This window comes from Magallana gigas, chromosome 2 (genome assembly GCF_963853765.1).
Source record: "Magallana gigas chromosome 2, xbMagGiga1.1, whole genome shotgun sequence".
Classification (NCBI taxonomy): domain Eukaryota; kingdom Metazoa; phylum Mollusca; class Bivalvia; order Ostreida; family Ostreidae; genus Magallana; species Magallana gigas.
Window position 1 is genome coordinate 11,474,335 of NC_088854.1, and position 14,935 is coordinate 11,489,269.

A 14,935-nucleotide genomic window follows, 5' to 3' on the forward strand; every position below is an offset into this window, starting at 1 on the left:
ATAACAAAAATTATACATTTAATCATACCTTCTGCAATCGAGATATAGCGTGTTCTGCGTTTGATTTCCGAAAATCTTTCATTGGTTTCAACATTTCTGATGACATATCTTTAACACTGAGCTTAAATGCAAGACAAATAAATGCAGACAAATAACTGAACAATATAATTTGTTTTGGAATGACATTTATAAATGAATCAAATATGCATTAAATATTAATTAAAAGTGTTTTTTAAAGAATCGAAATCTTTTACCACTCGTTCCTGTTGTAGTTGGTAAATAGCTGGAGGCAAAACTAGTAAGTCAGGAAAAGATTCAAGGTGTGTATCTCCAAAGTCCACGCAGCTGACAAACACATTCTATAAGTAAATATGCAGGTTTTTACACAGTTACTTTAACATAAGAAATGATAGTTTAGAAATACAATAAAATGATTCAACTGAAGAGGTCCTTGCAAGTGGACAGTCTTAAATTGATGAAATATAGAGAATGGAGATATATAGGTAAGTTATTATAAAACCAAAATATTATTATTATAAAAGCCATAAAAAGGACTGACCGAGTAAACAAATTATAACATATGATATAATTCTTTTCTATACAGGTATGTTTTGTGCTTTTTATGGGGTAATGTGACACTTGGTCCACGGATGCACTAGTTAAGCTACTATTTCTGAAAGAAATCGGTTTAGAACGAAAATTACCCAGGAGAAAATATGCCCATCATTTCAGTTTTTGACAAAGTAAACATTAAGTCACCATTTGATATATCTATCGTATGCATTTAAAACTCTTATTTAGCACGATATATATTACATTTAGACTTTACGAAAATCAGTGATACCACTTAAATTTTCGTCATGAAAAGGTCATTTGTATAACCGAATTCTGTGGTTAACAACAAAAGAAATGAACCCACTTTGATTATTTTCAACAAGATCATGATTCCTTTCTCCTCGGTAATGTTAAGGGATTCAAGATTTTCCATGGCATTGGTCCATTCGTTGTCATACAGCTCGGAAACTTTCTCTGCTAACTTTAAGGGACGATTTGGGTCACTTAGGTCTGTAATTCCAGGATTTTGATCCCGAAGTCTGTGTGCAGCCGCTGCGCTTAGTCTGCATGGTAGGGATTAAACAATTTAGGTTTGTAGTGAAAGATGCCAGGTCAAAAATTTGATAATTATTAAAATATAAATTAATTACAAGAAAAGTTTTTAACCTATTTAAAGCATGTTCCTTCGCTTTCTTTTCTTCTGTCAAATTTTTTTGTAATTTGTCAATCGTATTTCTATGCATTTGAATGCTGGATTTAGCCTGGTTACATTCCTGCTGTATCTTATGTATTTGTGTCCCCAGGCGGTTTATCTCCCGATCTCTATCATTTATGGCTATAATCTGTCTTCTAAAGAAACAAGACATCAATGTTAAAGCGATGGATCCAAGAAAATGTTGATTTTTTTTAATATTTCAAAATTGTATAAAAGCCATTATTTAACATGCAGTAAATATGATTCAGTATTACATAAAATGATTTCATAAGAAATTCTCTTAACACAGCGTATTGAAATCATTTTAAAGTCCTAATATACCCTTGGGTTTTATCGGCATCCCTAAGAGTTATTTTCAATTGCTCTGATTCTTTTTTTAACCTGAAAAGGAGAAATTAAAACAATCAAAATAGTAAAAATACATACAGTAAAATTTCAAACTGTAGCATTGTGGATGATAAAAATAATAATTTTAAGATATATATATATATATATATATATATATATATATATATATATATATATATATATATATATATATATGCTGAACTTTGTTCCCTTCTGGGGTCCTATCAGTGGTCAGTAGGTCATTGTCTGAACAAAACTTTAACTTCACTACACAAAGGAGGTTTGTTTGAAATGTTGGAATTTCTGGTAGAGTTCTTCTTTGGCATAAGAATTTTAGACATACACCTTATTTTCATATTTTTTAATTATTTCTCAATCAGTTGTAGAAAAATTATATCATTCTGATTTAATAATTCAGATTTAAAAAAAAATTAATTATACTTTGTTTTAAATGTGGTCAAAATTAATCTGGTGGTTCATTATAGGATATCGAAAATGTGAACAACTGACAGATGGACGAAGGTAGAAAGCTATTCATTAGAAGAGTACAATAAAAGAAAAGGTAAAATTTGTCAGCAGTCGTGACCATGTCCTTTTAAAATAAAAACAAATACAGATATAGTATTTCTAATGTTAATCTATTCTTTACCTGTTTTTCTCAGTTTCAAGTTTTTCCCTTTCGTCCTCTAGCTGCCCAAGCGCAGCGTTTAGTGATTTTATTTCAGCAATGTCTTTCTCTCTTTGTTTTTGTGCTGTTTCGTTCAATCTTTGAGAAAGATTTTCAACAAAATAAATTTCATTTACTGATAAACTGAATCTTCATGATGCTCTGAAGACTTTATAATGGACATTTTGAGGTATTTTTGTGATTAGATGTATACTTCGATAAAAAAAAAACCCGCTTATTTCCACACTATTATTAACTTCTAGTACATTACGTTTAATTAGTGTCTAATCTTAAGCTATCAAATAATTAACTTACATGTACTTGTGAATTTTGAACATAAATAAGCAACATGGATATTTGTTCTTTATAAATTTATTAATTTTGTAGACAAACTTGAAACTATTCAAGGTAAAATACATCAAAAGTTGTTTCATTTTTTAAAAATCCAAAGTATTTTTTTATATGTGTAGTGTGGTTTCTTAAAATCACTTTTTTTTTTACATTTTCACCATAGCAGTAGTCAAATCAGCGTAAGATTGTAGCTTTAAGTCAAGACATGAATTTCGTACAAGAACTTACAGAAAAACGGGCGATAAACAGCTGGTGATCAGAAAAGCACAAAAGATTAAACAGTAAAATTTGAAAGCAATCGTAAACATTCCCCTTAAAGGGGCATGGTCACGATTTTGGTCAAATTTTATTTTTCTGTTTTTATTATTTGCAATGCTTTAGAAATGCATTTCTAATGATCAAATGAAATTTGGGTGCCAGTCGTTGAGTTTTAAGCAAGATAAGGAGCTCACAACTCTTTGTCATGTAAACAAGGCTCGTGCTCTGTTTTTGTTTACATAGGTTCAATATACCAATAAAAAAATCTTTTTAAAGCTGGTTTGTCTATCTTATTATTCATTTAAAGCATGAATAAGCAGTTCCTAAAGATTCACACTTTTATTTTAGGTCTAAAACTGGAATTTTCACTTCAACGTTCAAAATGTAAACAAACGCTTTGTTTACATAGCGAAGAATTGTAAGCTCTGTAACTCGCTTATAACTCATCAAATGACACTCAAATTTTGGCTGCCTTTTAAAAATGCCTTACTAAAGCATTGTAAACATTAAAATCGAAAAATAATTTTTGACCAAAATCGTGACCATGTCCCTTTAAGATAAAAACAAACATTGAAAATGGTATTCCTAATGTTAATCTGTTATTTACCTGTTTTTCTCAGTTTCAAGTTTTCCCCTTTCGCCCTCTAGCTGCCCAAGCTGAGCGTTTAGTGATTGTATTTCATCGATGTCTTCATCTCTTTGTTTTTTTGTGGTTTCATTCAATCTTGTGAGAAAGATTATCAAGTGATTTAAATTCGATCATGAGTAGACTGAATCTTCAGGATGCCCTAAAGATTTTTTTCTTAAAATGTTAATGTTTTTTAGTGATATGATCTATTCTTTGTTAGAAAATAAAATATTAAATTTTATCGTATAAAGTTGCATTAGTGTCTATATATAGTTACCGAATAGATAAATCACATGTAGTTTTTAAAATACAAACAAGCAGCAAAAGTTAATGTCGATTTATCACAATTTCATGCATTTCATTGATTATAATAGATTTATCTTTAAGGCAAAATGTATTTAATCACTTAATTAATTTCAAGATCCGCAAATAAAATTACGTTGATGTACTCTGAAAATTATCCATTTATGTTTAAAAATAAAATTTAAAATCTGTGAAAATGCTTTAATTTGTAAATTTTGTCACAATTATTTTAATGTTTAACCGATAGTATCGACCCTTTACTATACATCATTTCTTTATATTCATATCTGCTAACTATCTTTTCCCGGGATAATATGAACTAGAAAACTGACCAGTCAGGAAGGGCCCCGCTATGACAAGTGAAAAAAACTTTGAATTCCATCCTCTTTATATTAACAATATTAACAATGATGAAAAATAAATGCCCGGTAGAGGATGTAAAGAACTGGAAAATATAGGATCACGTGATTTGTAGTTGGATATAATTTTCATCCAACAATTAAAGGTTTTTTTTCTTGAGCCTTAGTGAGGGGATAAAATACACAAGTTTGATAAAAATCATATTATACTACAAATCATATGAGATTCTATTTATCCCATGTTTTATACTCCACAATCAATGTTTACACTGTTTATAAAACTCCACATTATTTTACTTCATTATGCCTACGCAAATCCCATTATAAAGTCACAACTGTGGGATATCAAAAAAATATCCAATGAGTCATATCCACGGGATAAAGGGGGTTAACATGGGATGAAATAAAATTTGTTAAAAAAACAAAGAATTGATACCAATGCAATGATACCTAGGCTTTGCCTCAACTTCAAACAAACATCACTTGCAGACACATGTGTACGGTAATACATATAACAGATAAAGACAGACCTTAGATTTTCTGAAACAGGCAAGATAATTAATCTCAGGGGATTAATTATCCTGCTCTCATCCATTTATTGAATTTAATCAGGACTTACAGAAGGAACATTTTCAGGTACTATTCTTAAGTTTCCTTTAATATAAACATAGCAACCAAAAACAACAACAACACCAAAACATCCATTAAAAAGGGGGAAAAAAGAATCAAAAAACTGATATCTAATAAAAAAAAAAAATTTAATTTATTGTAATTCATATATATTTTTTATTTTACAGAGTATAAGTATTTTGACTAGAATGAAATATATTCTTTATCAAATACCATCCTTTAAACTGAGGGGTAAAAATATTAGCGTGCAGCTCATGGAATGAGAGATTTATTTGCTTCAAAACAAACATCAGTGCAGACAAAGGTGTTCATTAATCTCGATATGACAGATAGAGATAAGCCTCTTAATTTTCTGCAGCAGGCAAGATAATTAATCCCAGGGGATTAATTATTCTGCTCTCTCATCCTTTTCTTCTAAATTTACAATAAGATTTTTTTTTTCAGAAATGACAGAATGGGGTTATAATCTGATTACCTGTTAAAATTAACAGCATTAAGGCAGAAAAAAATAAAATAAATAATTAAAAAATTAAATAGTGAAAAGGGATATCTTAATATATATCTTGATTTTAGAATTCAATAAAATTATTATAAATCATTGTGTACGGTATTTTAAATTATATTTTAAATCCATATTTCAAAGAATGTACACAATACTACACATCATTCAAAATTGACCTTAACTTCAAAACAAAGTTCATTTGCAGACACAGGCAGTGCAGTAATTAATCTCAATGTGACAGATAAAGATAAAGCTTATGATTTTCTTCCTGTGGAAGGTTATCATTAATCCCAAAGGACAAATATTGCACAGCCTTCCATGTATACAATGGTAACATTCTCAGCAGTTATCTCTCTTTGCCCGTTCATTCTCAGCAGTTATCTCTCTTTGCCCATTCATTCTTATGCATAGTTAGGAATATACCCCACCACCCCAGCTCCAAACTAGAAGACATAGAGAACCAAACTACCATACCAAATTTGAACTTGATTGGGCAACCATAAAAAAGTTATTAGAAAAAAACAGGAAATTTGTGGACGGAAGAGTGACAGACGGACGGACAGAAGGACGGACGGACAGAGTGATTACTATAGGGCACCCGCAAATCCTTGCGGGGCCCTAATTATTTTTTTCACTTACAGAGGAAACACAATAATAATGAGGGGTACCCTACAACTTTCTTTAAGTTAGTAATTGTGTTTTGATTTTTTATAATTATTACGAACACTAGATAAGTTTATGCTTTTAAAGCCAAAATTACAAAATCGATGGTGTAGTGTATTTTCTTAGAAATCACTTTTCTTAAAATCAACAGAGAACCATTCCCAGTATTCAAAATAAGTCATACACATGTACTACATTGTTAAACATAACATCAATCCCGAATATTGTCTTATTAGCTTAAAAAAGTTAAAATTAACGTAATGATTACTTAATTCGTGTATCTATGTATTTATTAATGTTACTTAAACACGTGGTAGCTATAGTGTTTGTTTATTCTTTACATCTATTGGTTTTTATTATTGTGACCTAGTCAGGTGACAATATTGATATTCATAGCACGGGCTATGAATGACCGTGAAAGTTATTGTGTACTAGTAAAGCCATTCGAACTCTCTTTTTCGTGCAGTCATGTAAGTCCCACCCACCCGCCCTTTGCTTTGTATTGTATAAATAAATATATAGATGTATCCACTATCTAAAATTTGCAATTTTATTTTGTAGATGTGGAAGATTTGGTTTTGAAAGAAAGAAATTATTGTTATATTGGAATTTACTAAAACTGCACTTTCAGAGCGCTTCACATCCTACTCACGAGTTTGTGTTTATTTCATAAATATTTTATGTTCGTTTGAGTGAAACAAATAAGAACATAAATAATTTTACCTTTTGTATTCCGTTTCTAGTTTTTCCTTCGTAACATTTACATCCTGTAATTCCGATTTTAAACTTTCCATCTGATCAGTAAGCTTTTTGTTTTCAGCTTCCAGAATTCTGTTGTCTTTTTCAAGAATTCTCTTTGCATTTTCATTCTCTTCATGTTCAGATTTCATCAATTTCATCTCATCTTCCCGTTTTTGTAATTCCTTTTCCAGCCTTAAATAAATGTTGTAGATCAGGTAAATCATTTCAATCTTACTTTGATTATGTATTTCTTTATTTGTGATAATAACATTACACTGAACATTCATGATGATGAATTATCACCAAGAGGTATAATTCTACTACGTCTACACTTATTATGGCGTATGCCTGTTTAAAAATTCTTGATTAGTTATAGTGAGTATTTGTATTTCTTTGTATCTCTTTGTAACTTTTTTATATACATGTAACCTCTGGACTCAGGGAGGGTGAGAAGTACGGAAATAGGAAGATTTTTAAAAATTGCATAATAATATCACTACAAACTGAACATTTGTTTAACTCGAAAAAAAATTGTTTTACAGATCTTTTCTTCTATTTTCAAATGCTAAATGTGGTATCATTATTGTGTCTATGTATGGATATGTGTGTATCATTAGATTGAAATATTTAAAGCGACACGGTGACTAAAAAAAGAATTGGTTTTTTTATGACAACGGAAATAAGAAAGAATATACAGTCTGATCTTACAGAGGTTTGAACACGCATTTAAAGTCATCACCTATTAGTTCACAAGTCGAAAAAACTCATGAGATATTCCACATGTAGGCAATCCGAGTTGTTTTTGACATGATTCGAGTATCACGTGATTGCTATTGCTGTCTAAAATTAGTTACAGTTTGATTGACGCACTGAAAAAATCGGGAATTTGAAGTTATTTGATGTCTGTAGTAAGGAAATTGCAATCATAGTGATTGCATCTTAGTAAATATTCAAATAATATTTATTCTGCTTTTGAAGACATCAGGTTTCCCTGAAAGTCCGCTTGCTAATATACCGGTATGCCACGCTGCAGTATTTACATTCCCCTGCGCTTGGAGAGGATAACTCAAGATCTATGTGTTGACCTAACGACAAATTCTATTTTTCTCTTTTAAATTTGATTTTATTTACTTTTAAACTCCGTAAGTTTTTAAAGTTTATCTTTTCATTTGATATATAAAGTATGTGAAAATCGTCTAGAAATTGGATAATTGGTAAATCATGGGTTTGTGCCTCCCCATGTTTCTTTTAACGGTGATGGCTGACACTCTTGTACAAATATGGACCAAAATGTAAACATTTTTTTAACTGAATTATTTATACTAAAAACAAAACTGTGGTAAAAAGATTTTTTTTTTTAAAAGCAATCATAATAAGGTTTACAAATGCGCAAATAGTTGTAGAACAATGCCTTTTTTAATCGCATAGAACAGCTGAAGAACTGCACTGCTACAGATTTGTGTTTAAGATTTAAAAACCTGAAAAATTTTAAAAGGGGGTCATTGGTGTCCACTCTACAAGTAAAGAAAAAATTGAATCATGCACATTTATTTTGAAGATTTGTTTCAAAATAGGGTAAACTAGTCGGCATGGAGTCTAAAATAATCTCAAACATTTTCGGCATATTCATGCAATTCTTGGGGAAATTGGTCCAGTGCTAAACTTACCAGTGGGACGGTCGTTGGATATTGAAGCTCACTTGTAGCTCGGTTTTGTGAGCTTAACAAGAATACCTCACAACTTGATATCGATTATTTAACAATGAATTAAATGCTTCTTTGGTGAATCATGCGGGATACAACGGTACATGTAGCCACATTGCAGAAACAAGAGGCCCAGGGGCCACATCGCTCACCTGAGCAACAATTGCTTTAATTCTGATCAAATTAGCATTACAGTATCAAAATATCTTGACAACTAAGTACAGTAGATCTTGCTAAAAAACTTGAATTCTGCAAATTTTTATCCACCTCTTTTTTTTGGTAAATACCAAGCCCCTTTTGTTGTTGTACCTGTAAGAAGATTTTTCTCTATTCCTATATAACCCCCCCCCCCCATTTCGTGGCCCCACTTTTCTCTAGGGAATTATGGTTTCATCAAACGTAAATCTGCATAACCTGTGCTTTCAGCTAAGTACTGAGTTTTGGACCAAAAACTTTCCCAGAATATTTTTCCCAGAAGATTTTCTCTATATATTCCTATGTAAAAATTCAAACCGCCATCACGGCCCCGCCCTACCACTAGGGACTGTGATTTTGAAAACTTGAATTTACACTACCTGAGGATGCCTCTACACAAGTTTAAGCTTTTCTGGCCAAATAGTCTTTAAAAAGAAGGTTTTTAAAGATTTTCTCTATATATTCCTATGTAAAAATTCATCCCCCATTGTGGCCTCACCCTACCCCTGGACTATTATTAAAACAAACTTGAATCTATACGATCTGGGGTTGCTTCCACTCAAATTTGGGCTTTCCTGGCCTAATAGTTTTGAGAAGTAGATTTTTAAAGATTTTCTCTCTATATAAATATTATCCCCCATTGTTGCCCCGCCCTACCCCCAGGGACCATGATTTGAACAAACTTGAATCTACATTATCTGAGGATGGTTACCCGCCAATTTGAGCTTTCTTGGTCTAATAGTTTTTAAAAGAAATGTTTTTAAAGATTTTCTCTATATATTCCTGTAGAAAAATTTATCCCAAAATTGTGGATCCACCCTACCCCCGGGGACCATGATTTAAACAAACAAGATTCTACACTACCTGAGGATGCTTCCATTTTAATTTGAGCTTTTCTGGCCTAATAGGTTTTGAGAAGAAGATTTTTAAAGATTTTCTCTATATATTCTTATGTAAAACTTGATCCCCCAATTGTGCCCCCCCCCCCCTAACTCCGGTGACCATGATTTGAACAAACTTGAATCTACACTATCTGAAGATGCTACCATTTTAATTTGAGCTTTTCTGGCTGGATAGTTTTTGAGAAGATTTTTAAAGATTTTCTCTATATATTCCTATGTAAAACTTGATCCCCCCATTGTGGCCCCTCCCTATCCCTGGGGACCATGATTTGAACAAACTTAAATCTACACTACCTGAGGATGCCTCCACACAAGTTTAAGCTTTTCAGGCCGAATAGTTTTTGAGAAGAAGATTTTTGAAAAATACCAACAAATTTTCAATAATTCTCAATTATCTCCCCTTTAAAGAGGGCGTGGCCCTTCATTTGATCAAACTTGAACCCCCTTCACCTAGTGGTGCTTTGTGGTTCTTGAGAAGAAGATGAAAATGTGAAAAGTTTACAACGACGACGACGACGCCAACGACGACGACAGACAACGGCCAAATTGTGATTGAGCCTTTGGCTCAGGTGAGCTAAAAATACATTATCTTCGTCAAATCATATTTATCACATGATACCTGTCTTTGCTCTTTTTGTGATTTGTTTTCTCCGTGTCCAATTCATTTGCCTTCTTTTGATATGCTTCATTTGAACTTTTTAGTTCCCTTTCTAATCGATTAACAATGCCTCTATCTGTGACTCCAAATTTAAGCACCTCATCCGACTAAAATGAAAAATAAATTATTTGACTGAAACAAATGTTATTTCAGCGAATATCCGTTTTCTTAAATATACTGTAACCTTTGACAAAACTTCTTACTCCCGAGTCTGTAAGCTCTCGTAAATCTGTAATCAACTTTTTGGCCGTTTCCTGACATACGATGTCATCAGCACTGTAATTGTTATTCTTTTCTCTTTGCTTTAATTTCCTGAAACCAGCTTGCAAATCCTTTAAACATCGATGTCTGTCCGACCTATAAAATAGATAAAGGTGAATCTGAAGTTAAACATGTAGCAAAAGTAATGGTTTTTAAATCCGTATGTATATACTGTATGATAGTAATGCAATCATACCTCAAACGCAAAGTTTTTTTTATATAAATGCATTTTGTCAACCTAAATTCTGAAACATATCTTATAATGCATTTTTTTTATCATTACTAGCATGCTATGTTAAAAGCATCTACTTTATAATTATATATCATGTAATTTATCATGACTGCTAAATTATTCCTCGTTTCATCTTGCTTTTGAAATATATAAAATCCAACAAAGTATACGATGCTATTTCTCTTGTCTATAATTTCTAACAAGTTCTTAGGGGAGGATATTCAGTTTTAAAATATCTCTAGTTAATTATTTTCTTAAAGGCTATGAATCTTCTTTACAAATATAAATTATTTCTATAAAATTGAATGTTACATGGTGTTTAGTTTCAGATTAACATAACATGTAAATCTGCAATTTATATTCCGTCAAAAACTGTTCAATAAAAATACATAAGACTTTGGCATATAAATTACTTCAGCAAAATCAATATTTTACATGTAGCAATTTACTGGCGTTCAATTTTATTTGATCTGGGCAAACCGAAAGTTGAATTTTTAAGTAAGATTAAATTCATAATTTTATCGTCTAAAACATGCTTAATGCTCAATAAAATGGAATAAAAAATGCTGATCTTAAAAGTCATACCTTATTCTTTCGCCGCCACAACCAGACATTGCTCAAATTATACCTGTCGTTAAAAATCAAAAACGAAACTACAATTTTGTTTGGGTTAACCTGTTCATATCACAGAATTCCGCATGCGCACTCTACCGTTCAAAGATATGATTATATGGAACGCCATAACTGCCTTAAAGATGACATGAATTTATAAAAGCATTTACTAGTACTCGCTTCTCAACTGCCACAGGGGTATATATGCCGGTCAAAAAGTTACGGTCGGTTGCTTTAAGGTAAAACTGACTTATAAAAGCATTATTGTTTAACATAAATAAAGAAAATTACAAACAATAAAAATGGATGTATTAGGCAATTTGAAAAATCTAAGGCATCCGAACAATCTTGCACGGATATATGTAAAGCCTGCTTACTTCGCGTGGACATCGAACGGGTGTGTCGTTCATACATAATCTGTATAACGTCTGCATCATATTGCAGACGCCTAACGCAACAGATGCAACACAGTAAATAAGTGATAGTAAATCCAAGGAAGAAACAAAGTATATAACATAGTTTTTATCCATCTCTTAAAAAAACTTCGGTTTTTAAGGGCATGCTGTCGCTTTATAATCTGCTATGTGTGTTTGCGCATATGCAATGATAATAATAATAATAATAGTTTATTTCCAATTTTGGGCCCAGAGGGCATACAAGATTACAGATATTAGATAGAAATGCCTAAAAGAGAGATTCTACATATAAAAATAGTCCATACACATACATGAACTTGTAACAGCAGTGCAAATGTACATCAGTATGTCAAAACATATGAACAATGTGCATATAATATATATTCATAAAAGTAGTCTATACAAATATTAAGATAGTATCATGATTTGTATAAGTATTTCACCAGTCATTTAAATCTCAAAGTATTCTCTCTTTTTAGACGGTGGCTATTTATAGCCACTGTCTATTGCTACGGTCCTGACCGGAAGGGTATTTCTCACGGGGACCCTAGCGGATAACGAACGATAACTCTGTTAGGTACATGTATGCAGTGTTTTATCTACGTGTCGATTTCAGTATGAGAACTCATTTTAATCTTATCAGATATTTTAATTAAGCATTATAGCTGCTAATTATTTTGTACATACATTTAAATAATGTATGAAATTGTGTTTTATTTTAAATGAGCCGTTACCCTATCTGCTTACGCGGTATTAATAATATAAGGCTCAAACTGCCAGTTTTGACGTTTAACTCTGTATCAGGACTGCATATAAACTATATCACTGCGATAATTGGTCAAGAGATCTCACAATAATTGCTTCTTGTTTTTTATGATATAAATAATTGTCAGAAACACACTATTTAAACTGGTTTGCCATTTCATATTTCAGCAATTATGCTTCATCGATAAATTCAGCCATTTTCAACGCATTAGTTTTAGCTGAGCAGTATATTTTTTGTTGTTGTAGCTTATTCCAAAGAATTCACAACAGATACTGACAATGAATATTACATAAATTACATTTTATTGAACTTCAACCGATCAATGGCACAGTTTCTTCTACAAGTGTGCATGTGTTTTCAAACACATAAAAACTTTAAATTTACGATACAAATGTGTTAAATTTTCGACTGACCTGTGATTTACAATGTACCTTATTTTGTACCTCACTCAGTCTGTAGAAACATATATTTTATTACAGGCACCTCAATATTCATCAGACAATATTTACTGCAGATGTTGACGCTTTACTTGCTGCTGACTTTCTCTCAAACACGCTAATCGACGTCGGATTGTAAAATTCACGTGGAAATCGAGTCGCCATTTTAAATGTTTATAAACTACATTTTACGATGTTTCAAAGATTTTTAGTTCAGATTTTTTTTTTACATATGCTGTAAAACGTCTTATGGATTTCACGGCGTGTCAGCTCGTGTATCTCTAATTTGCAGCAAACGCTAGCTTTTTTGTGAGAAAAAACATGCGATATTCCATATACATTTATGGTACATAATGAACGGTAATGTAAGAGAGCATCTTTTCTTTGGTTTGGGGGCATTTTTTCACTAACAGATAACATCATTTACATATGTACGTAAACATCGCCCCGTTTGTTCTCAAATGATTCTTAATTCGCGAGTACAACTCTATTATGAACTTTCTTCGACATTTGTTTCCAAGTGTTAGCATCATTTTGTCAACATGCATTTACAAATAGGCGGGCCTATATAAATGCGCCAGTTTGTTGCGACTCGCAATTGAAATACACACCGGTTAGAAAGTGTCATCACTTAACACAATGCTACATCGGCCGTAGCGTATACATTCATGCTATATTTGCGATAAATAATGAAACATGAAGGCAAAAAAATGTGCTTCATAGATGACTGTAGAATTCTGCTGAGCTACAGAAATAAAGCTTTCCGAAAATATTGCCGGGATTTGCGAGCCCTAGATCTATTGTTTAGTACATGCAAAGAATAAAATCAAAGAAGATGGGCGAATAAGGCGTGTAAAATGACCATATGAGGACTGATTAGATAGATAAGATTAACTTCAATTCATTTTCTTTCATAGAGTGGGTCTGAGCTCAATATTTTTTTTTTTACAGTCTAAATGTGGTTTAATGGAATTTAATAAACCGATTGGACTCAACAAAAATGTGGAGAGATGACCCACTACAGTTCAAAAATGTCATTTTGTAGCTCAACAATTGAAAGTTTTAGAAATATAATACAAGTCCGAAAATTCGTGGTCATTGTCTCATATAGCATTTAAACAACGCACTTTGTTGTGAATGAAATGGCTCAGTGGTTAGAGCACCAGCCATTAGGAAACTTTATAGCACTTGGGTTCGATACCACCAAAACTTAAAAATTTATTATTTTTTTCTTATCTTTTTGAAATATTTCAAACTGAATATAGTTAGAAATTACCATTTTGTAAACTTGTATAATAACATATCAAATATGAAAAAAATGCTAAATTTGAAATTGTATTTTACAACTAAACCAAAAGGGCAGTTGCGCCATCTTACCCCCCCCCCCATCTTCTTTATATACACAGCTGTACGGTCAGAAAAACGTTCGTTCAGCTTGAATTTTGTTTGTTTGGTGTTTTTAAAAACTTATTTTGTATAATTAATCAATATTTGTTGTAAGTTTACTAGAAAAGTTTAATGTAGCAAGTAATTTATGCGTGTTAAAGTGTACTGAGAAGCGATAAAATATACATGTGACTTTCCCGAATTCATTCAAATGGTTTGAATAAATCTATAGCTAAATACAATAGAACAAATGTTTAAAACGTTGATTAATGAAACTGCCGCGACCGAATGCTGTATGATATTTTTTAAAATTTTCATTCACTTTCGTTGTGAGCAAATGGAAATAATCCCCTAAAGTCGAAGATAAAATATTGATTTACTCTTCTGTTTCATAATGACGTGCACTCCAAAAGCAATACCAGTTTTATCAGACAGGTTCTTGTAAACCCATTCCATTTTCTTTACACCTTAATGTATTAACTGACTATGAGGGGAAAAAAGCAAATGTGATGATCCACAAGACTGCAACTTTTTCCCCGTGAAGAAAATGAGGGAAAATGCTGTCGAGAGGGACAAATAACATACTATATGTATGCCCAAATAGTTAGTAAAAATAAGTATTTTATCATACCAAAGCTTTATTTGTT

The 14,935-nt window shown here is 31.8% G+C and overlaps 1 protein-coding gene across 3 annotated transcripts in view; it reads right to left on the minus strand.

Moving 5' to 3' along the window:
• The window catches only part of LOC105330295 (uncharacterized protein MCAP_0864), a 42,465-nt gene extending 31,070 nt beyond the window's left edge, over window positions 1–11,395 (minus strand). Inside the window, exons 1-11 of one of the 3 annotated variants that reach the window (XM_066075022.1) lie at window positions 11,257–11,395; window positions 10,382–10,535; window positions 10,140–10,285; window positions 6,703–6,912; window positions 3,502–3,618; window positions 2,268–2,384; window positions 1,592–1,651; window positions 1,222–1,404; window positions 920–1,118; window positions 255–359; window positions 29–121 (exon numbers count right to left, since the gene is read on the minus strand). In XM_066075022.1, coding sequence (XP_065931094.1) covers window positions 29–121; window positions 255–359; window positions 920–1,118; window positions 1,222–1,404; window positions 1,592–1,651; window positions 2,268–2,384; window positions 3,502–3,618; window positions 6,703–6,912; window positions 10,140–10,285; window positions 10,382–10,535; window positions 11,257–11,285 — 1,413 coding nt within the window. In that variant the 5' untranslated portion in view covers window positions 11,286–11,395. The remainder of the gene's footprint in view (window positions 1–28; window positions 122–254; window positions 360–919; window positions 1,119–1,221; window positions 1,405–1,591; window positions 1,652–2,267; window positions 2,385–3,501; window positions 3,619–6,702; window positions 6,913–10,139; window positions 10,286–10,381; window positions 10,536–11,256) is intronic. The other 2 variants (XM_066075025.1, XM_066075023.1) reach the window with 2 other exon arrangements.
• Between the last annotated feature and the right edge of the window lie 3,540 nt (window positions 11,396–14,935).